Genomic DNA, 22,800 nt, shown 5'->3' with positions numbered 1-22,800 from the left:
ATTTAATCATTTATCGACAATTTAATCTGCCATGCTCATAGGCCCAAGATTATATGTATATGCCATTGCATTTATGATTTGATGTGTCAACCTTGGTGGGTCTAATTTGTCTATCTTTATGGCTAAGTACTCTGAAATTGTGCTGAAGTAATGTTGTCGAATATATTGGGTTAAGGAGTTAGTTTCTACCATTATGAGTTTATAGCATGCTTCATTTATCATATAGATGAACTCAAAGTTGTATTAATGAATCATAGGAAGACGATTCCTGGCCATTCTATTCTTTGAAACCAATTATGTACATACCCTCAGATTTGTAAGATTATTTAAATTTCACCATTAGACTTAAACGCATTTAATCTAATTCCTTTTTCAGTTCCCGGCGGATAAGCACAAGGGATCTAAATATAAGTGCAATCAGATTATTAACTAGAGCCACATATTTTCTCAACCTCCTCTCTTTAGGAGCTCGAATGTACGCGATGCAAGAAGTCTCTGTAATAGGTGCTATGTATTCTATAAATGAGTCGATCTCTTGTATACTTCTCATGTGCGTTAAAATCTCAAGCCCATTTTAGTCAGCTCGGGCCATGAGTGGCCTATAGCAAGGGCGAGCTTGAAGGGAGAGACAATCGGGTGGTGCCCCGCCCAACCCAAAGAGCCAAGTTTGGATCCGAGTCGAGGCGTGTGCCAGGCCCTGTAGAGGATCGGCCGTGAGAAAATAAGGATGATTGCCTAATCCATTCTGCCTCTTTTGCATCTCTCATCTAAGAATACTCTCTCTCTCTCTCTCTCTCTCTCTCTCCAGCTAGCTATCTCTTTCTTTATTGTTCCTGGCATTAATTTAAACATTGGAGGGTCCTCTTGAGGTTAAACTTAGGAGGCTTTCTTCTCTTACGTGGTGCAGTTAGAGACTATCTAGGAAAAGGCATGAACAAGCACGGGAGAGCTTGATGAAAACAGCACATCATCAACTGCATTACCAAATCGACATGTTAATTGAAAAGCCCGTTTGTTTGAAGGAAAACTATTTTTAAGAATTTGTTTTTCGACTTTTCTGGTATTTGGATGATAGAAGACCAATCGATTTACAAAAACATTTCTCATAGACTAAAAACAACAAGCTTGGATTAGGTGGAAACAACTTCCTTTTTTAACAAGAAGGAGCACCCTTTCCCTGAGCTACCAAATAAATAAAAATTAACTATTTTTCTTAAATATAATTTTCATGAAAATATTCTCATTATCAATGAAACAAATGCACCCTAATTGTCAATATACCAACATAATTCACCTAGACTTGTGGCAACAACGGAGGTGTGGACTTAATAGCTCGGTTGTGTCCAAACTTCAGGATTTCATTTTTGGTCAAAGTTGATTTCATTGGTTCTTATTGTACGTTTATGATCCTTCAAGGAAGCAGGTGCCACGAATCAACCATCGATAGTTACAATGGGGAACTATGTTTTTGAAAGGAAGTTTGATGGCAAGACCCACTCCATTGCCGAAGGATAGTATGCATGGTAGTTGTGACAAAAGGCTACATTTGACAATTAAGATAAAAATCAAGATAGAACATGTTTTATTTTATCTATCTTGTATTTAATACTTGTTTAAGACAAGATAAAGTCAACTATAGGAGTGATATATGCTGGATAAAATTATCCCACGAGAGAAATAAGATAAAAGTGGATAGAACTTCTCATAGCTATAATGGAAAAGTTATATTTATCGAATAACAAACTTATTAAATTAACAAAAATGAAATTATATTTCAATATAAATAATATTTTAATTATAATATAAGAAATTAAACAAAATTATATTATATTTTAATCTTATTTTTATTTATATATACGACGTAAATTCTATATTATAATATAAATTCAATACGTAAATATAAATATATATTTGTATTTATTACATATTTTAGGTATTCTGCATTTGAGGTATAGTAATATAGTTTACTATTTAATAAAATTTTATTAGAGAATGATGGAAGATGAAAAAATTAAAAAATTAAAAAAGAGAGAAAAATAAAATAAAATAAAATAATCAAAATAAATTAGGCAATAGTATCATGAGAGATTTTAAGATATCCATTTGTGGAATTTTAGGCTTATTTATATTTATATGCGGTATATACTGAAAAATAAACACGAAAAATGTGAATGGATCCAATTTTATTACTAAGATTCACCAAATAGTGGATAAAATATAGTAAAATCCCTGGATTTCATATTCTATCCTGTGATATATCAGGTTTTCTAATCCTAGAATTAACGAACTAGAATAGGCTTTGAGCATTGGAAGTGGGCTAGGTAACGAGCCCAATGGGCCATAAGGAAACACGAGCCTAAGTGCTTAGTGGGCCGTGTGAAGGCTGCAAGCATGGACTCAATGGGCCAAGTAATGGGCCATGAGTTGGGCTAACATGGAAGAGCTGTGATTTGGGCCCGATGGGCCATGAATTGAACCTATTGGAACGAGGGTATGTATGCAAGGTCTGGCTTGAGTAGAACAAACTCTACTTCAATGGCGTGAGATTTTAGATTAGTCATGCATGAACTTAAATTAGGAAACTTCTCAAATTACGCATGATCATGATCCTTTGTAAATTAATACTAACATCCTCCTTGTAATTTCTCTTAGTTTTCAGTCCTAAGCTAAATTTTTGTGACATCAATATGCCATTGAGACTAAGGAAAGTTAGTAGAAGCCTCACATTTTTGTAAGGCCAAGATTTATAGGGACGAGGATGGAATAAAGTGAAAATATTAGAGGTTAATGACTTAATCAAGCAAAGATTAGAATTTAATCCCAATTCATCCCTCTCCTCCCCTTGGTGGGTGACAAGTGTGCTGCATGAAGGGATTTTATGCAAGAAGCAACCCTCCTACCTTCTCAAGGCATTCTTTGGTCGCTGAATGTCTTTCCCGGGGATCACAAAAATCATCATTGGCCTTTGTCATCATGAGTTACATGAGAACTCATCAAAATCTAGGAACATTCTCGAGGCACATCTGTCATTTTGTTCCTCTCTTCCTCCTCGGTTCAACAGAACACTTTCTCAATTTTCCTCTGCAATTCCTCTCGATTTTGGACTCTGGAAGCGTGCGACCTCGTAGATGCAAGCAACAAGCAAGGAAGCCAAACAATCACCAGGTAAGGAAACGGTGGGGGTTTTAATCTAGGATTATCTCCGGGTTACTGAGCAACGTGCGGATCGTGCGGGTCTGGGGAAAATCTTCTTCTGTCGACTTTGTTTTGGGTTCATCGTTGCTGGTTTTGGGGTCGGATGGGTGTTCTGCAGCTTGCATGCGGGGTTCACCGTTCACGGCTGGAATAGGGAGTGTAGGCGTAAAAGGGAAGCTATGGTTTGTTGTTGGTTCGAGAGAAGGTCGATGGTGCCCTGAGACGGTCTTGCATGTCAACCTAGGTAGGTTGGTAGCTTGCTTGTGAGTTCGGGAGTCCCATTCTAGTTTGGGAAGAGGTTTTGGTGATCAGTATGGGCTTTAAATGCGGTATATGGATGTGTTTGAAGTTTGAACAAGACTAGTATAGGGAGGTGTAGAGTAATAGAGGCCGAGTTGTAGGGATTCTAATAATGTAGGTGGTTTGTCCAGAATTGAGCGTTTCCGATCTCGAGATTTTTGTAAATTTCATACCGAAGAATCTGTTATGAGTTTAGACTTATGTTCTTCATAGAAGTTGTAGCAAATTGTGTATAATTTGTCATATATTTTCCTTAGATTTTCTAGAACTAATGTAAGAAGTGAAAATGTGATTGCTTTATTTTATAGTGATTTGTAGTGAGGAGAAAACAGGGGATATCAGTTTGTTACTTGATTTTTCTGTCATTTTTGGGATAGAATCAGGTCTTGCTCTCTTCATGAAAGTTGTAGGTTGGTCCTTGTGTATGACTACTAAAATTTGGTGGGTGATTGATTAAGTTTTGAGTACTAAAATGCCTGTTCTTAGTTTGCGACAGATTCTGGAAAATTTTACAGGTTTTAGGGGTTAAGTCAATGACTTGCTGCTCTCTGTACAATGAGAAATATGTCTACAATCTTTCATGGAAAATTTTTATGAATGTCTTTTCTAAAGCATATTAAAATTTCACAATTTTTGAAGTGATTTACTATAGTTTTGACCCTGATGTTCCAAACTATTCAAAACTATCCATTTTCTACTCCGATCCAAATTTTTATAGACACTTGTCGAAAACTTGTTTGATCCCTTGGGAACTCTATGATCTTTTGTACATAGTCAATTGATATGTTCTCTCTCTTATATCTGATGAGGTGACATTGAACTATGAATAGCTGAGAGTAGGATGGGTGTTTTATGAGACCTCGTATATGTCCATTTGAGGATTGAATTATAGGGTGATTTGGTGCATTAAATTGATGAGCATGCTGTGGTGTGATTATTTTAAGGTGCGATGCATGAAATGTGTAGAATAAACTGAATATAAAAGATTTACATCAGCTTTGTGATACCGGTGTGCATTGGGGAGTGGAATGCCCATGTTGTGTGATCATGAATGCCTTGACTTTGTGATACCGAGATGTCTCGAAGTGAGATGCCCCTGCTATGTGACTTGAATGCCTTAGTTGTGTAATGCTAAGATGTCTCGGAGTGAGATGCTCATGATTGGGATTCCATGGAAGTTCGGATGAGGGATTCGGAAGTGATTTGATCGGACGGGTTTATGATCGGGCAAAAATATGATTCGTGGGTGGATATTGAAACATACCATGAATTAAATACACTCGGCAGTGTGTACATGTGTGGTTTGTATTATATGTTGGCATTGGATAGTTAAATTAGAATTGTGTTTTGAAATTGTGTTTTGATATTGTTATGCTTTGCTTGGAGTGGATTACTATTGAATCTTGCATTTCCCTTAGCAACTAATTGATCACCTAGTTTAGGGCCGTATTGTTTCTTTACTGGGCATTGCTCATTCCTTCATCTTTTTCAGATCATTAAAATGGATGTCCCTCTAGTAGCATGGCATGGGGTCATTGCTTATATCGACACGTCCTTCCATGATGTCTTCAACTTCAACATTGACTTGACCTAGACCTGATATGAAACTACTCTATGGATGGATGATGGGTGTGTCGACTGGATCCCCATGCGGTTTGAGGCATGGTTTATTAACCACAAGGGAGAGCTATTCGGACCTCTTCAGTTTGGTGATGGTGGGCTTGGAGCTGGAGTAGGTGGTGCCTAGAGCACCTAGATCGTGTGGAAGCTGTTGATTTTTTATTTTTTTGAGTGGCATAGGTTAGCTTATGGAGTAGTGAAGTTAGGTTCCTTTCACCCCTTCCCAGACTTTCAACTAATACACTTTTGGTTAATATTATGTAAATATTCATATATGTATGTGTCATGGGCCGATTGTTTAGGATCAAGATCATGCAACAACTTAGGCTCTCTTGGATCGTTTGAGATCATTGGAGTGCCTAAGCCAAGCTTTTCTTGGATTGGTCACTTGCTTGCTTGCTCACCTGGATTGTAGAGAGATAAAATTTCTAAAGAGAGAAGTTCTGAACGAGAAAATGAAACTTTGATTATAAAATGGTCGGATGGTTACAATGAGGGGATGGCACCCCTTCTTATACTTGAGGTTCTTGGATTACAATAATTAATTGTCCTTCGATTTGACGGATAAGATCGTGTCTTCTAACCTACCGCCTAAAGGCATTTATGCCGAGAGAATTCTAGATTATCGACGCAATTACGGTCTTGCTCATTCGTAGGAATGTTTAGGATTCTCTAGTGGAAACCTTGGGCGATTTTGGGAGGTCTTCTTGGATCATGCACAATCCTTTGGTTGCAGGAACCTCGGTCAGGAACCTCATGATTGTGACTTGAGCGGTACATTGTAAGCTTCCCATGTTTATGTAAGTAAGAACAGGTGATGATCGCCAAGGCAATGAAATAGTGCTAATTCTATAATGAAGTGCTTTAAGTTGAATTGTTAATAGTAAACGACCGGATGAGATGACCATTCCTTAAAAGATTCCAAGTTCTTGTAATATTCATGTTATACATGCTAATCATTTTGGGTGGAATACCTTAGCGTAATTGCTGATTAAGATAGGTAATGTTAATATACTAATAATTAGATTCCGTTCATTTCGCGGAAAATAATTTCCGAGAAAATGTTTTCGGGATTTTCTGACATTCGTTTTACGGAAAATAAATTCTTTGAGGAAAATATTTTTCATGAAAGGAAAAAAGTCTTTTAAATTAAGGGAAAATATTTTCCACTTATGAAAAGAAAAATATTTTCCTCACTTGATCTCTTTTATCTCACATCTCTACAAATACTCGCTTCCTTCTCTCATTTCTTTTTCTTCTTTTCTTTTTCTTTTTTTGGTTTGAATTATTTTTTATTTTTTAATTCGAATTATTGTTAATTTCTTCTTTTTTTTTCTATTTCTTTTCTTTGTTTCCCATCTTCTTATTTCTTGGCTAGTGCCAAGTGAACCTCGAGCTCGTTGATCTCAAGCTCGCATTCTGCACTCTAGCTTATCATTTTCTTTATTTATTCTACCATGTAATTGTATATTGCTCAAGCAAAGAGCTCTACATGTTTTGTTTTTGTTTATTTATTTATTAGAATACAAAAGACGTAGGGAGAGAACAAGCCACTCAACTGGAAGATTCTCATGAGGGTTGTCTTTTCTCTTTTGCTTCTTTTTAAAATCCATACGAACATTTTTTTTAGAGTAGATGAGCGTTTAGCGACAATGAGAAAACAAAGATATGAAGTAAGTTTGTCTAGTAAAGACAAGTTCATATTTGATGGATTTATAAGACGGTAAGTGATGCATGTGTCACGGGCCAATCGAAACCTCTTGGACATGCTAACTTTCGGGCTGTGACATATGCCTAAGCGATGAAGTTTTAGAAAATATTTTTCGAAACATTTTCAGGTTTTAGCCGAACATAAGAAAATATTATTATTTTCCTGGAAAATATTGTCATTTTCCCGGAAAATGACTTTTGGAAAATATTTTCCAAAAATGGTCAATTTTTCGTGAAATGAACGGATCCTTAATTTCCGCTTGTGTTTAGTATGTGACACTACTGGAATATCACATATCCCATCCAATCATATCCTAATTAGAAATACGAACAAACAAACGTAGCTCAATGATATATGACCTACTTCGAAATGAGCTAGGTCCCTCCTAGTTACAAGCCCAAATCCTTTAGTTGCTTCTTGGTCCCAAGAAGCCTCGGTTTGTTCATGTCATAAGTTAGGTATGCCATAGCGTCAGATGACTCCAGAGAAATCCCACTAGCCAGAGAGATGAGGATGAGCTTGCTTATGATGATAAGCAGTAAATATGACTTAAATTGACATTCGTCTTGGGGCGACGGTCGACATGAATCCCTTACTTCCCCCTTTTCGCTGATCAATAATAATGCGATTCGCTCTAGTGGCCACCCTTCCAATATAGAAGGGGGAGGTGAGAGTTTAAATCCTCACATTCTCAGGGGATGAGGTGGGGACGCGTAAGTTTCAAGAGTGGGTTTCGACTCCCACGCCTTACAAGAGACAGGGCAAAAGTCTGAAAATGAGTGTAGAGTAGGAATAGAATATGTCTAACAAAAAAAGATAATAATAATAATGCCTTGGGATCAAAATTGAACTCTTCAAGAAAACACGGGGGCCGGATGGCCAAAAAAAGAAGAAAAAGGCAAACCGGGACAGATCATTAATCCCCCTATTTCACCCGAGCGGGGGCAATTTAGTAAAATGGGCACTTTGGCGCGAAACTGAAGGCGCAAGACCCGAACTGAAAAAACGTCCCCATAAATCTCATCACGCGCTCCGCGTCCGTGCAAGCCGACCGTTTCGTCGTTTCGAAATTCCCTTTGCACGCGAAGAACAATTCCAAACGAACGGATCACCGCCTCGGAAAAACCTAGGAGGAATCGTCCGAAATTCACGCTCGCGTTCCGACGAATTCGTGTCCTGATCTCGGGGGCGGAGTCGGGAAATCGCCGGCCGGCGGGTGGGGGGAGTTGAGAGTTTCGATTCGATTTGCGACGATGTCGTGGATCAGGACGGCCGTCAACAAAGCGGTGGAGGTCGGAGGGCGGAACAACTTGACCAGGACCGTCCGCGGCTATGCCGATTCGGTGGTTCATCAGGCCGGCACCGCGGTCGCCGAGGGTGCCAGGCTCCTCCAGGATCGCATTGTAAAACTTCCCTTTTTCGCAGATTTTCGTGTTCGGTATGATCGAAATGGGGAAATCGTTAGGCATTGATGCTGCGTACTTCCTGAATTTTGTCATAGATTGGTGATTTTCCCTAATGATATGGTCTCGTGACTATAATGAGGATATTGTTGTGTGATTATAATGAAATCGGATTCAGTTGGTTACTTGAGTCGGGTTTTGCTGGGGTTAGAGGTGATTGTAATTGAGCTTGCTACGATGCACATGATGTAGATCAATAACAATTGTTAACTGAGTCATTGCTCTCGTCGCTGAAGCTCATGCAGCTGAATTTGCATTGATGTATAGTTATTGCTCTTTACATTTAGTATTTAGACATTTGAATTTATCGAAGCAGGGGGGACGGGGTTTGCAAAGCTTTGAGCAGGCTGCGAAAAGATTGGAGGAAATGTCTGTTTCCTGTAGAGGACTAGAGAGAATTCTACTATTACGAAGGTGGTTGGTTGCGCTCAAAGAAACTGAGAGGGAGAGGGAGTCTGTGGGTTTGTCTGGAAATGATCACCAAGGGACCGAAAATAGCTCTGATGAGTCCATGGATTTGCCTAGGAGACAAACATTGGTGAGTTCTACCTGGTTCTTCATTGCCATTTCTTCAGCAGCCTGTAACTATTTCATATTAAATTATCCAAGCTAATGTATAGGATGTAGGGGTAGTGGTGTGAGCTGACAGTTGAGTGGTGATACTTGTTTCTGTTTAGTTATTCTGGTCATTTACCTATTTGTACAGTGCATGCTGCATCGCATGATTTTCTGTTTAGTACTGAAGGTGAAAATTGGCGAAAAAATGCTTGTTTTAGAATGTGAAATCAATATGGGTATCTGGTTTTTATATCTACTGTGCTTCTGTAATTTAATTTTAATATTATTACTTGATCGTGGTCAGGTTTATCACCATGATCCTGACCTTGGAGGTGAACCTCTGAATTTCCGTTACGTCTTTCTTCATAGTCAGGCACTTGAAGGCATAATTATGTCCATGGTAAGTGGCATATTGTCAGCTGTACAATCAGAATGATTTATGATTTACTGATGGTTGCAGAAGTTTTGTCTTACCCTAAGATAGTTTAACATCATTGCTGTGGAAGCATATTATTTGCATCCTTATATGCTGCTTATTAACTTTTATGATTTATTGCTGTGAGAATCTATCTGGTGAAGTAACCAACAGATTTCTCTGTATTTGAATTACATTGCCTTTTATACTGTCATCAAGAGTGAGACAAATGCACCTTTTTATTTGCTTGGTGGGTTGTCCTTTCTCTTAGCTGGTTAGGCATGTTATGAATATGTGTAAAGTCACAACCAGAGTCATGATGACTACTTTTGAATCATTTGAAAATTTTGAATTCTATATGACGACAAACCTTGTTCGATCTGCCACTCGAGGAATCCATCTATTCCTAATCGACAGTGTTGAATAATTAATGTCGATGCAATGCACATCCTGTCCAATTTTTTGTCACTTTATTATCTCCATAACTAAACTAACTCCAGCCAGTGGGCAAAGACTAGCTGGTAATGATTTAATTGAATTTGCACCTCTGGTCTGGAATTTGCTGATAGACAGAGTTTAACCGCAGCTTAACTGTTTTGTTGATTCAGATTCTTGAAGCACCTACACAGGAAGAAGTTTCATTACTCCTGGAAATTTTCGGGTGATTTAAACTTTATGATATTGCTCTTCATTTTTTCTTGAGTTGACTGCTGGATTGTCATTCTCTGATTAGGCACTTCTAAGGCCAATAAATTACCTTTTTTCATGTGCACTTGGAACGACATAATTTGTTTGCTCTCGTCCAGGCTTTGTCTCACAGGAGGAGTGGAAGTGCATAAGGCGGTTTTGAGCAGCATTCAAAATTTGGCTAATGCATTTTCTGGCTACCTAGAAGAAGTACTTGTGAGAACTTAATAACATTATCCTATCATGTATGCATCTTCATTAAAAATGTGACCAGCAGGATAGATTATGAACATTCAGAGTCCACCTGCATCTTTTTTCCACAGTATTCACAAAGGATGATTGAATGTAGAACATAATTGACTAAACTCTCAATTCAATATGCTCTAATTGATGTAATGTCCTCATATGTTACACTGTCATTCAAACTACGATACCATTTGAGTTGCACCTGTGTCTAAGTGCTTGTCAACTTTGTCACTTCACTTGCTCAAAAAATGTTAAAGACTGTAACTTTCCGCATTTCAGTTAAATGTGCTTGGTAATCTGCTTTATTTGACCTCCTTGACTCTCTTGAAACTCCTCATGTCATAATACACCCCATATTCAGCAGATGGTTTAACTTTGAGATTTGTAACTACAAAGTAGATAAGTGAAAGAAGTTTGGGGACATAAGAAAAAAACCTCTCAATGTTTATTGCCTTACCTCTAATTTCCTTCTTTCTACTTTTTGTAACTATGGTTTCGGATGTTACCTCTCATACCATCTTTGTGCTCATAAACATTTGAATTCCCTTTTTTCTTTTTTGGTCAGAGATGTACATTTGGATTCAGCCTGAATTCTTTTTAAGGATAGAAATGCGCTATTAATCTAAACCAACCAGAAAAAAATTTGAGATACGTATATGCCTAGTGACAATACAATCATTCTTCAGAATTGTAGTTTGAAGCAAACATTTCACTTCAGGTGAAGCGAGAAGAGTTGCTACAATATGCTCAGGTGGCGATCTCAGGGCTCAAGTTAAATGCTGATGTTATAAGGTACATGCGACATACATATATTCAATCTGCATGCTGAGGAATTCCGCATATAATACTTATTTATTTATTTATTTATCTGCATATGGGTATCTTGAAATCATCTTCTGGCTGTGTCATATTGCATCTGGATGTGTCAGGACCATGCTTTGCTCATGTAGCTATAGTTAATGTAGGATGTAGTGCAGCTAATCTTAGGTAATGTTGTGACTTGCTCCATTCACTGTTTTTTCTTCTCAGGTTCTGTTGTCCTTAATCATTTAATTTACGCAATCATGTTGCTTTTTGGCATTTGTAAGTTGTTGAATTCTTTTTCTAAGTTATTACCGCCTGGTATACTGTAATATTATAGGAATTGTGGCCTGTCTCCTTCAATTCTCATGAATTTGTGGACTTCCCCTCCTCCTCCTCATTGTCCTGGATCTCATTATCAAGTTCTTCATCTGCATGGACACTTAATATTTTATTTTTTATTTTTAATCCTTCTTCCTTCTAATTGATGCTCCTAATTCATATCAACTCCTCCTATGAGCCCCAAGCATAAGTTGCCATTGCTTTAACCATTGTTCTTGAAAAGCTAAATCATGGTAGGACTTTTGACCTGTCTTTGTATGTTGCATTAGTTCACATGCAACTATCTTATTATGGAACCATCTGCTTTTTCACTACCTTTTACTAATATCATTATCTAAAGTTGAGTTTGCTTTCTAATATGACTATCTGTCTGATTCATCTTTTCAAGATACGTAAATGGGGCCTACTTTATCCTCTTGTCAGTTAAAATTTGATGATGGTAACACCATTTTATCTACAAGGTAGTTATCGCATATTTTTTACTCATTAAGAGTCAGGGGAGTTAATCCCTATGACAAATTCTGCAACAAAATTATGTTACCAAAAATCAGCTGTAAAATTTCAATGGTTGTTAAGTAAAGAATGATGACACATATCCATTAGAACTTTCCTTGGCATATATTCGTCGCTTTCTACTCTAGCTCATACAACAAGTGTCTTGTACTTTGAAAATAGTATAAAATTTTTTCCCATGTGCAGTATCATTCCCGAGTCCCCAGACGGAATCCTGACAAAAGCATTAATGAAAATTTTCCCCTAACAAAAAATTTTGGTAACCATGTTACTTCATCCCATTACAAATCTTGTCAATGGACCTCAGATAGAATCGGGCATCGGCATATGATCTGAAATATACTTAGATGGATAACATTCAAAGAACAAATAAGATCTAGTTTCATCATCATGCTCCCAAAAGACACAAACAGAATGGTGTTGCATTCCCCATTTGATTAATCTGTTTTTCAAAGGCAATTAACCAAGGAAAGCAAGCCATGAGATAAAACTGATCACAGCTTAGGATGTTTAGGTAAAGGCAAACAAATTATGCCAACTGATCTTAGTTAATGAAGGCTGCAGGGTAGCAAAAGCAGCTGCTTCTGTGAATTCTTTAGAGACATATAAAGAGCACTGCGAAGAGACATTTGAATGTGCAACAATTCATCTGAAGATGCCACACCCCAATCCCAATCACCTTTCTCTGTTACAGAAGCTACTTTTAGAATGCCTTTGCAAATGAGAATCATAGATGATTCTACGGCCCAGTCTTTGAACCGGAGCACCTTCAGGATGCCAGTAATCATGCCGCCGAGAGACCCTCTCACCATTGCCAATTTTCCAGTAGAAGTGTGGTTGAAGGAAGTCTCTCATCTGGAGTAGTTTCCTCCATGAAATCTGGAATTTTAAGGCTCCAAAGCTCCTGCCTCGAATGAGATAAGCATCAGCCCATGTAATCCAAATAGGTCCAAATTGCAAAGCAGATGCCATAGGGTCTTCATAATTAGGGCAGGATTCCACAATTCCGTATCGATCAAGCTAAGTCCTTTGTACCTTTTTTTTTTTTATATATATATATATATATATATATATATTGGACTTCCTTACCCATAAGTATGCATCACCATTGTGTTTCAATAGATGAATATTGCACCAATAGTTCATGGTAAAGTGTTGCCCCACATTGCTTGAATATGGAGTTTAGATGGGCCTTATGTACATGTGGTTTCGCTCTACCTAAATGGTTAAGTTTTTGGGTGGGACAGTTTAACATGGTATCAGAATCAATTTTCCATTGTTCATTATGTCATTATCGATACCTAAATAGTTTGTTTGGCATGTGGTTCTTGTGTTTATTATCCCATGTTCTTTAACTCCCATTGTCATTATTCATCCACTTCACATGTGAGAGGAGGAGATACTTTTGGTCATACATTGTTCAGTTTGGTACTTTTATCATTGGATGAGAAGCAGAGAGCTAAATAACATGTAACACAATGATTCCTTTAATTGTTATTTTAGTTGCAAGCTCTTCTGGTAGAATGTGATAATCCTGTGTATGCTGTCTTCCTATATGTTGGTTTTTTTTAAGTCAGTAATGATAGGTCATGCTGGTACATCACTGCATGCTGGTACATCACTGCAGTGGAACCGATGGTTTAATTTACCACTCATTTTCTTTTATCTTCTGACTCATAAGTCTGTTCTTTCACAATATTCTCAGTGATGGATCACCTAATGGCTAAGTGCGTTATTTTGTTGTGCTTTGCCAACTCTTCAGTCTCCTTAACTTGCTTTTATGAGCTGTTTGTTTCTTGCCTCAGAATAGATTCCAAAACCTTCAGCCTGCAGGAAAAACTCAATAAGATGTGCTCACTACAGCAGCCTTTGAATAAAGATCATGACAAATTGTCTGAAGAAACAATTGTTGTGACAAAAGAGGTAAGACTGATCTTGACAGATTCGTGAAATAGGCAATCAGAGCACATTTTAGATGTCATTTGAATATCTTCTGGCTTCTATTAGTAGAGGACATTCTTTCTTATATTTTTACGAACTGTTGCCTATATCCAGAGAACTATGGTCAAAAGAAAATCTAATTGTAATTTGATGCAGGCCCTAGAGCATGGAACTTTTTCTCTACCATATATGCTGGTTGAATTCATTTAGTACTTGGTGTTGTTTTCAGAATTGATGGCATCAGTAGGCATCACTCAAGTTAATATAAGCTGTCTAGGCCTTTTTGGCTACTCCTTCAATTTGTCACTTTGCGAAATGCTTATACCAGTGATGGTTTCATTACAACACACTTAGTGCATTAAATGCTGCATTAGTTTAACCATGTATTAAGAGTTATTGAATGCTCATTGCTGGTTAAGTGAGAAGTTGGACACTTTGAATTTTATTTTTAGGGGGGCATTTTGACTAGCTTTTCTTATTTGCTCCTAAGATTTAGATAGACAAAATCTCATGGAAATTAAACTCCACATATTGAAAAACATCACTATTGAGAGTTTGGATTCTTTGGCTAGTTAATTTCTGTCCTTTGTTTCTAATAATTAGTGAGTCCTAGAAATTGTCTCAAATTCTTAACACGGTAGATTTGATTCTGATCACCATGGTAAGAATACAAGCTATTAGAGCAAATGTTCTTGTCTCGCAGGATTTGGAAGAGGTACGGTTGCAAATTCAACTATTTTCCATGATGGAGTCACTGCTACTTAGAAAGAAATCTTTGAGAAATGGGGATACTCCCCATCTTCATGTTGAAAAGGTCAGGTTTTACTATTAAGTGAACCTCATTCCTTGAAAGAAGTCCAAGTGTCATTATGAGAACTTATACTTTGTCTTTCATTTTGAATATTATGAACTCAGATAGATATATTGTTCACTCTCATTATTTTGACCTGTGAATTGGAAAGTTTTCAAAAAAGTAAAAGAGTCTCATGAATTCTACTTTCATGGGATATCTATGTGCTTGTGTGCCACCAAAGTGTAGTTGCGTTCTCATGTTGTTGGTCAATTTCTTGCCAAAAAAATGTGAAAGATTTAGTCTCTCACCTTTATGCAATGTTTATTGCCAATTGCTTTATTGGGATTTTCATCCTTTGTGCACCAGTGTCATTGCAGTAAAAATCACGATCTAACTAAAATCATGCACTTTTACTTAAATAAGGAGAGTTAAGGGAAGAAGATGGCACATGAAATTTATAATGGTTCGGCTTTAGTTTAAGCTTATGTCCACTTTCCCACGTTGACAGCCTTCTAGCTGGAATTCACTATAGTATCAACAGAAAAATACAATTTATGAGTGCAAACACTCAGTGAAAGATCCTTTGTGATTTTCTCTCTTGAATACAATTTATAGGATTGCCAACGAAAAACAAGTAGTCAAAAAAACTTCAGACTTTGGAATTCTAATTTTCACGTCCCATCCTTTAAATAGATTGAATGACCTTCTTAAATACTTCTCCACGCCACACTAGCCGTTGACATTTTCCGGAGGAATTTATTCCAATCAATCCGTTGGATGGAATCGATCAAAAAGATCTTGTAGCTATTTGAAGATTGAGATGGAATATTCACTGATTTTGGTCGTCCATACAATTAGAATTTAGGTTTCCATTAGTAGATGCTTCCCAAAGAAGAACTTGTCTTCAAGATTGATTTAATCAATTTGTGATTGATTCCATCAATGTATTTATAAAGAAAAGTGAAATCCTTCGCCAGAGAATTAGATGTTGTAGAACAAATTCCTAATAAGTTCATTCTGAATCCTTGTTGCAAGATCAGTAAGTTTGAATCTGATTTCATCCTTGCTCTGGACACAGTTTTAGTTTGGATTTTATCAGAGTGGGAAATACTTATAGAATGAATAGACTTTAGCAAAAGTTTTCAATATAACCTCAGAAGCATTCTGCTCTTCAAAATAAGAGTAAGAACTAGAAAGTTTTGTCAACTTCAAAACTTGGTAGAAGTTTTCTCAACAGGTTCTTGGTCAATTCACTGAATGGGATGCAATGGTCAAAAAGTAGACATGTAGAAAGATCATCATTTGTTGGCCGTCAAGGAGGTAGCCAACGAAGATATCGTTCTAAGCTTCAGCATTTTCAAATTAGACTTTTGCTGGGGCATATCCATAGTTGTGTAATGTGACCAGGCAGATGAGAGGACCTTATACATTGATGGCATTTGCCTTTTTCAAGTTTTGCTCCTTGAAGTGCAATTACAACTGCCTAGTCTATGTATTTATCTAATGTCAGTCTTTTGTGCCAACAGTATGACTTTGATGCGTTTTAATTGACCATCTACTATAGCAATTAAGTACACCAATGATGAGTTCCAAGACTCAAGATTGTCTTGTCAGAGGTGTCTAATGTTTAAAGGGAAGCTTCATCAAGTGGGCAATATTTTTTTTGGAACATACAATGCAAACAACGAAAAAGATGGTACTCAGGTTTCACCCAACTTGTTAGCTCAACATTTATAGGGAAACAAGGCAACTGCTCTTGCACATTCCATACACTGTCATGGTACCTTTGGCTTGCTTTTTAATGTTTTCTTGGATTTGCAGCTTATATTCTTAAATTTATGTACCGTGGATTAGTTGATGGGACAAAGCTACTACTGATGAGCTTCTGCTTGCTCTTATTCTTGCTATGACCACCTTGTTTTTTCTGTCTTTTATTCACCTTCTTGACTGGTTTATGGTACATGAGTCTGTCACGTCCCAATCTTTATATCTCATTCTTCATCTGGTTAGTCTTTTGCAGGTAAAACCATCCTTTCGTACACTTCACATGTGAACATTTCTCTGCAGGTTGATAAATTGAAAGTGTTATCAGAATCCCTTGCTAATTCTTCCTCAAAAGCTGAGAAGCGCATCTCAGACCACAGGTTTAGAAGCATTTGGATTTTCTTTTATATTTTCTTCTTAATACATTCATTCAACTTAAAGCACTTCTAGACAGTTCCAGAACTTGGTTGCACGTGAAAAAGAAAATTCTGAAGGTTTTTTAGTTGGATGGATCATTGTAGTTAACATGTTCTATATCTGAACGACTATCTAGAATTTCCTTCTAGGCATTTAGAAACTTCAGCAAGTGGGACTGTGATAGTTGAGACTAGCATAGTGGCTGGAGATGAGAGATTTAATCTTTTATGTAGTAACTATGTAACATTTCTGATTTTGGATTGCATGGTGTTCTGTCTCAAGTGTAATGCCAAAGGAACCTTGGGTGTGGTTCTACAGAAGTGATGCTTGAAGATATTTGTTTCTTTCCCCTACAATCTTATAGGAATTTACTGCACTTTTCACTCATGCCTTGTCAAATAAAGCCTCTTTGATCAATGACTTGTGTAATCAACGGTAATTTCCAAATATACTGTTGCTATCCATAGTTCCGAACAGCAACCAGACGTCCATTCCAATTTCTCATCCAAATTGGCCTTGCCTCTAAGGTACTAGTTATTAGGTGAACTAACTGATGAAGCTTTTCTTGGCTGTAAAATTATTTTAGAAGGCCCTAGCTTGTTGCATGTGCTGTGGTTAAGCTAAAGCTTGAATTGGGCGGGGCCCAACATGAAACTGCATAAATGATGAGGTGTATAGTTTTTCTTACATTGAAAACAATTGTAATGTTTCTACCTAGATATTAAATCATATTAGAAGTGGTAATTTTGCATCCATTGAATAATACCAACAAGTCCTACTGTTTTGCTAAAACAGATCTAACACATCTCAATTAACATGAACAGTTTCTGGTGGAATCAAGAGGGGTTGATCTCTTGAAAAAACCATTGCTATGGTGATCTAAGCTAGCTTCTTCACTTCATGTTTAGAAACATGAGGAAGAGTAGGAAAACCTATATATATATATTGTGACAACCTATTATGGTGTAAGTTTAGGCTCATGAAATCCTACTTTATGATCTCATATTCATCCAGAATACTGACATTTAAGCGTCATTCTCTTTCCAAGTTGGTGCCTGAAGCCAGAAGTTTCTTTATTTATGTGTTGTATGTCATGTTAAATCTTGGGATGCCCCATTAAATGTTAAAAGTGGGTAAATTTCATCCAAGTCCACTGAACTTCATTATTTTGCAATCAGGTCAGTGAAACTTAATTTCAATCATCCAGTGACAAAACTTTGAATATTTTGCAGTTGATGCACTTTGATTGGAATCCGACCAATTTTTTGTGCGAAATAATGACTTGGCAATCACGTGGCATATTGGAAGCCATGTCATTGCCACCTGGGCACTGCCTTGGCATTTCACATGAAAATTGATCAGATTCTGGTCAAAGTGCATCAATTGAAAATCTCATGCTAATTGTGAATAAAATCAAAGTTCAGTGACCAAATTGGAAAACAACTAAAGTTAAGTGTCTGCCAATGAAATTAAGAAACTTGGATGGTACATTGGAGAATCTAGGTCTTACTTTTTGCTCTTATGTACGAAACTCATGGGTATACGATGAAGCAAAGTCACAGTCAAAGTCACAGTTGTCAAGGGACCGTAAAGGATAGCTTTTCTAATTTATACTTTCAAACCTAGTTTCTCATAGGAAAGAAGCATTAACTAGCCTTGAAGACCATATTCAGTACATGTATCCTACCATATATCCTATGACCTTACACCTAATTTGAAAGAATGCTGAGATAGCCACTGGAGATTGCAGTACTCATGAAGAGTAATGCAGTGTGCAACATTAGGGCCTATGTGCAGGTCATTTTATGAGAAGTATGATATTTTACACTTTAAGCATATATTGACTTTGTTTGAGTTGTAACAAATGAAAACATACCAGGCATTCTTTCATATTTAGAGAGGCTTGTTTAGGGGAAGACAGCTATCAATCAAATGATTATGTTAAGGGTTGGAAATTTATATTGTTTTGGGACTTGGTGACCCTATTCTTTGATGGTTGAAATCTTGGCAAGGAGGAAGCTGCCAACTGAATAGTCACGAGCCCTTATTTAGATTAAGAAGCTATCATCTGGTACATTGATTCATCGTTGAAGAAGGAGAGCTAAATTGCGCTTCTTCAATGGCCAGGACCATTTTACTGGTGGAGAGTGGAACGTGTTTTAGTCAGAGTCCCTAATCATACATTTCCCAATCTGGTTATTCTTTAACTCTAGAATTTGCTTGAGCTGCAATACAGCTTATTTGCTTTGATATTCATCTGGTCGTTCTTCTCTTCTTCCATGTTCCAAGCAGATCTCACAAAGAAGAAGCAGTCAATTTTCGTGTGGCTAAAACAACAGAAATGAGCCAACTTGAGAAGGTAGTCCGTCTAAAGAGAAGAAAGCATTTTTTTTATTACTTTCAGCCATAAAGAGAGAAGATCATGATACGCAGATATCAATCTCTTAGTAGCTCAATCCAGTTTCGAGAATACTAGTGAAGGATAGCTTCATCTGTTCTGTGCTGTATCCATGGATATCTTTCTCACTCATCTTGTTACACCATCCACTAATCACTTATAGTTTACCAATTAAGTATAAGGTCAATCAATGAGTAAATTGTTACTGTGCCTAGTTCATGATTTCCCTCTTCGTTTACTACAGAAGTTCCCAGGGAATTCATTAAAGGAATGTTTCCAATAAAAGGAGTTTGTTCTTGCTTATCCCTAATGGTTTTCCAAATTAATCCCCCAGATACTCATTCTCTCATGAATACCTCTAACTGTTATATTGATATGTAAACCTCTCACATTGCTAGGTTAGCAGGCCATACTGGAAGAACATATGGTCTGTTAGCACATGACTCTTGACATCTTTTTATTTATTACACTATTCAGGAACTGGAGGTGGAGATCAAAGAACTTGAGAAACAAAAGGAAACACTTGAAGAAGAACTAAAAAAGGTTTGGTTTGTTCGAAAATTCTGAACTAAATGTAATTTTGGGAGAAATTAATCTTTTATAATTTCTGTCTTCTCCTAGCTAATTGAACACTTGAATTCTGAAGAATACAGTGATGGTTTCATGTAATTTAGATTCTTATTGTTTGATATGAAAATTACCTGTACAATCACCAGGAAATTCTTGATTTGCAAGCATTGAACTTGGATTTGAGTTCCATGGTGGCCTTTACTTTGGGTGTAGGTCAATGGTTCACTCACTGGTGTTCGTTTACACCTTAAGAATGCCAGAGAGGAGAGAGAGCAGTTTGATGAAGCCAGTAACCAGATTCTTGTGCACCTAAAGTCTAAGGTATTTCGTTTTGCTTCATGAATAATGCATTGCTTTGCAGTTTGCATTGTGTTTTATGGTTTGACACTGGATGGATGTTTAATTGGCTATCGTGGTCTTCTAATAGGAAGATGAGCTATCAAGATCAGTTTTCTCGTATAGAATGGAAGCAGATGTTGTCAATATGTGGATTGGATTTCTCGAAAATACGTGGACTCTGCAAACTTCGTATATAGAGGACAAAGAAAAACAAGTTAAGTATGTGATCTACTTTCCCCAATCAGTCAGCATCCTTTCAGATGTAGGCAATAAGCTCAGCCATTCTTTACAGCTTTTCTCATTAAGGCACGAGAAAAATGGAACTTTAAGGAATCTGCTCCAACCTATCCTTTTCTCCAGGGCAAGTGATGATGATGATGACATAAGCAAACTTCTTTTTTAATCTTTATATATTCAAGTAAATTTGGTTGGTTTTCATATCCTCTTCGAACCTCAACTAGGTTGTGCAAGGTCTATGTGATGTACCAAGAAAATTAGGCTGCAAAATGCACTCTGCATGAATACCCAAACTGTTGCCAAAATAAAACAGAAAAGCCAAAGGTCACAAAATTTATATAAAGGAGAATGAGTGTAGGGATTAGATGCACGAGGTGAAGTGTCTTAGATAATCATCTCAAGATGTGAAAAATAGCCTTGGTTGTGATTTATTCTTCCTTTTCCCCTTCTTTTCTTGAATTCTTTTGTTGTATGTTTTAAAAGCAAAGGCATAGAATCAAGTCTTTTCTTTCTTTCTAGCATATCTTCTAAAATTTTCGAGTATTCTTTTGGCTCCCCCTATCTAATGATTATCGCTAATGTGCATATTCAAGTGGTGAACTGGAGAGATACGGAGATTATCTTGTGAATTTGGTCATTCAGCTTCTCTCAGCTTACAAGGTATTGTTTATTCTGCTAGAATCTTGTTCCAGCATTCATGATGTTCAGCTTGATTTGCCATCTGGTTTTACATGTTCTTTGGTTAACCTTTTGATTCATCTTATTATATATTTTTGACTAGGAAGGGTTGGTGTGTCACTCGCTTCCATCAAAGAAACTGTGGAATACCTGCGCCAAAGTCCAAGGTATCAACTTGTGCTATATTTGGGATGTTTATCACATGGTTGAAACTGATCTATAGATGTTTTTGGCTGTCAGATCTGAAAAGAGTCCTAGTATGAATGAGCAAAATCCAAAAGAGAATAAATCAAAGAGAAGGTACGAGGAAGAATATCTGGATCTTGAATCTAAGGTAAGCTATCATATCATTTCTGCTCTCTCCCCTCTTTTGCCCAAAGCAAATAAGTTTTAGTTGATCAATCAAATCAATCGCCATTTGGAAGCCAAATGCCCTCATTGTTGCATCATATTTCTCTTGTTGGTCTTAACTTCTGCTAGAGATACTGAATTACCAAGTTAATTTGATAGATCTTATATTAAGTGTAACTAGCATGTCATATCTACTCAAGAGATTCTTTTTGATATTTCAGTTTTTGATGACCTTAAGCACAGTGGAAGCAATTAAAAAGCAGTTCTACATCCAACCCGAAGACACATTCAGGTACAATATATGTGTATTTTGGTTCATGGTGTTTCTGGTCAATAGAGAAATTCTTTTGAAAAGGGCATCCATTTTTCATGCAGGAAGGACCATGAAAAGGTTGAAAAGCTATTTGCTGCTCTCGAAAAGATAAAAAGTGAATTTGATTCTATACAGAGACCAGGTTTGGAAATTGAAACTCCTACGCAAAAATCACAAAATCCACTGACAAATGGCTACCCGATTAGTTCATCTTCTGTTTCGGGTAAGGCCTCCAAAAACTTTAGAGAAGATGAAGTAACGGATGGTTCTTCTATCAAGGTCGAGAAGACCTCGAACACGACTAGCAAACCTGAAAAGCTAGAATTTGATTATGAGAAGGCTGAGAGAGACCATTTAACCGATGAAATTGGCGACTGGGAATCTGATGAGCTCGAGAAGGAATTCAGAGCCATCCTTTGAGCAACTGGGATGTAAACTTCATTACCTGGCAGCAAACAAGTGATTGGTCCTATAGAGAGAATTTTTACCTAGAATTTCTGATGCTTGGCGATGAAAAAGGTGATAGGATGATGTAAAATGTACTTTTCAGTTCTGTAACGAGGCATGACCTTTTGTAAAATCACACATGCAAGTTACGTTCGATTTTTTAATATTTATACATTATAACAGGCTTTCAATGCACAATTAGTTGTTAAGTCCTTGAATTACAAAAGTGAAACTTGCTTTTTACTGTTAGGATTTGATACTTAAACATAACGAAATAGAGAATATAAAAGCGAGAGTGAAATCAAGGTATAAGGTTTATCTTGGTTCATTCTTAAACTATGATTATATCTAGTAGAGGATTCAACCATAATTAATATCTTGCACATTTCTATTACAATCCTCAATTACACGAGAAAGAAATTATATATATTCTGTAATTATTCATGGGTTGAAGCCCAAATTACTATTAATGTATGGGTTCAAACTATGAAAACTCTCTAGTAGCTCGACGGCACTGCCCAGAAGCCTTCGGACCTCTTACCTACTCACTAGGGAGCAAGAATTTATGCTTTCTTATCGATAGGAAATATGAACCACACCTCAATATTCATTACTATTTGAATATAATAATATGACTATCTAGTCAACCTATCTATTAATCAATTGTCATTGACCTAGTCCAGTCGAACTGAGTTAGATAA

At 37.0% G+C, this 22,800-nt stretch overlaps 1 protein-coding gene across 1 annotated transcript; it reads left to right on the top strand.

Moving 5' to 3' along the window:
- Window positions 1-7,890: 7,890 nt before the first annotated feature.
- Window positions 7,891-22,294, top strand: LOC104436207 (GRIP and coiled-coil domain-containing protein 2). The gene is made up of 18 exons (XM_039317980.1): window positions 7,891-8,229; window positions 8,606-8,827; window positions 9,152-9,247; window positions 9,871-9,923; window positions 10,069-10,165; window positions 10,914-10,987; window positions 13,657-13,774; window positions 14,496-14,606; window positions 16,653-16,729; window positions 19,059-19,125; window positions 19,642-19,707; window positions 19,948-20,055; window positions 20,162-20,292; window positions 20,904-20,970; window positions 21,092-21,148; window positions 21,212-21,322; window positions 21,561-21,631; window positions 21,715-22,294. Exons 1-18 carry the CDS (start codon window positions 8,080-8,082, stop codon window positions 22,070-22,072), a joined length of 2,034 nt encoding a protein of 677 aa, XP_039173914.1. The 5' UTR covers window positions 7,891-8,079; the 3' UTR covers window positions 22,073-22,294.
- The last annotated feature ends 506 nt before the right edge of the window (window positions 22,295-22,800 follow it).

The sequence above is a fragment of the Eucalyptus grandis genome, chromosome 1 (assembly GCF_016545825.1).
Source record: "Eucalyptus grandis isolate ANBG69807.140 chromosome 1, ASM1654582v1, whole genome shotgun sequence".
NCBI lineage: Eukaryota > Viridiplantae > Streptophyta > Magnoliopsida > Myrtales > Myrtaceae > Eucalyptus > Eucalyptus grandis.
Note: the sequence above shows the minus strand (reverse complement) of the source record. Positions and strands in the feature narration are given on the sequence as shown.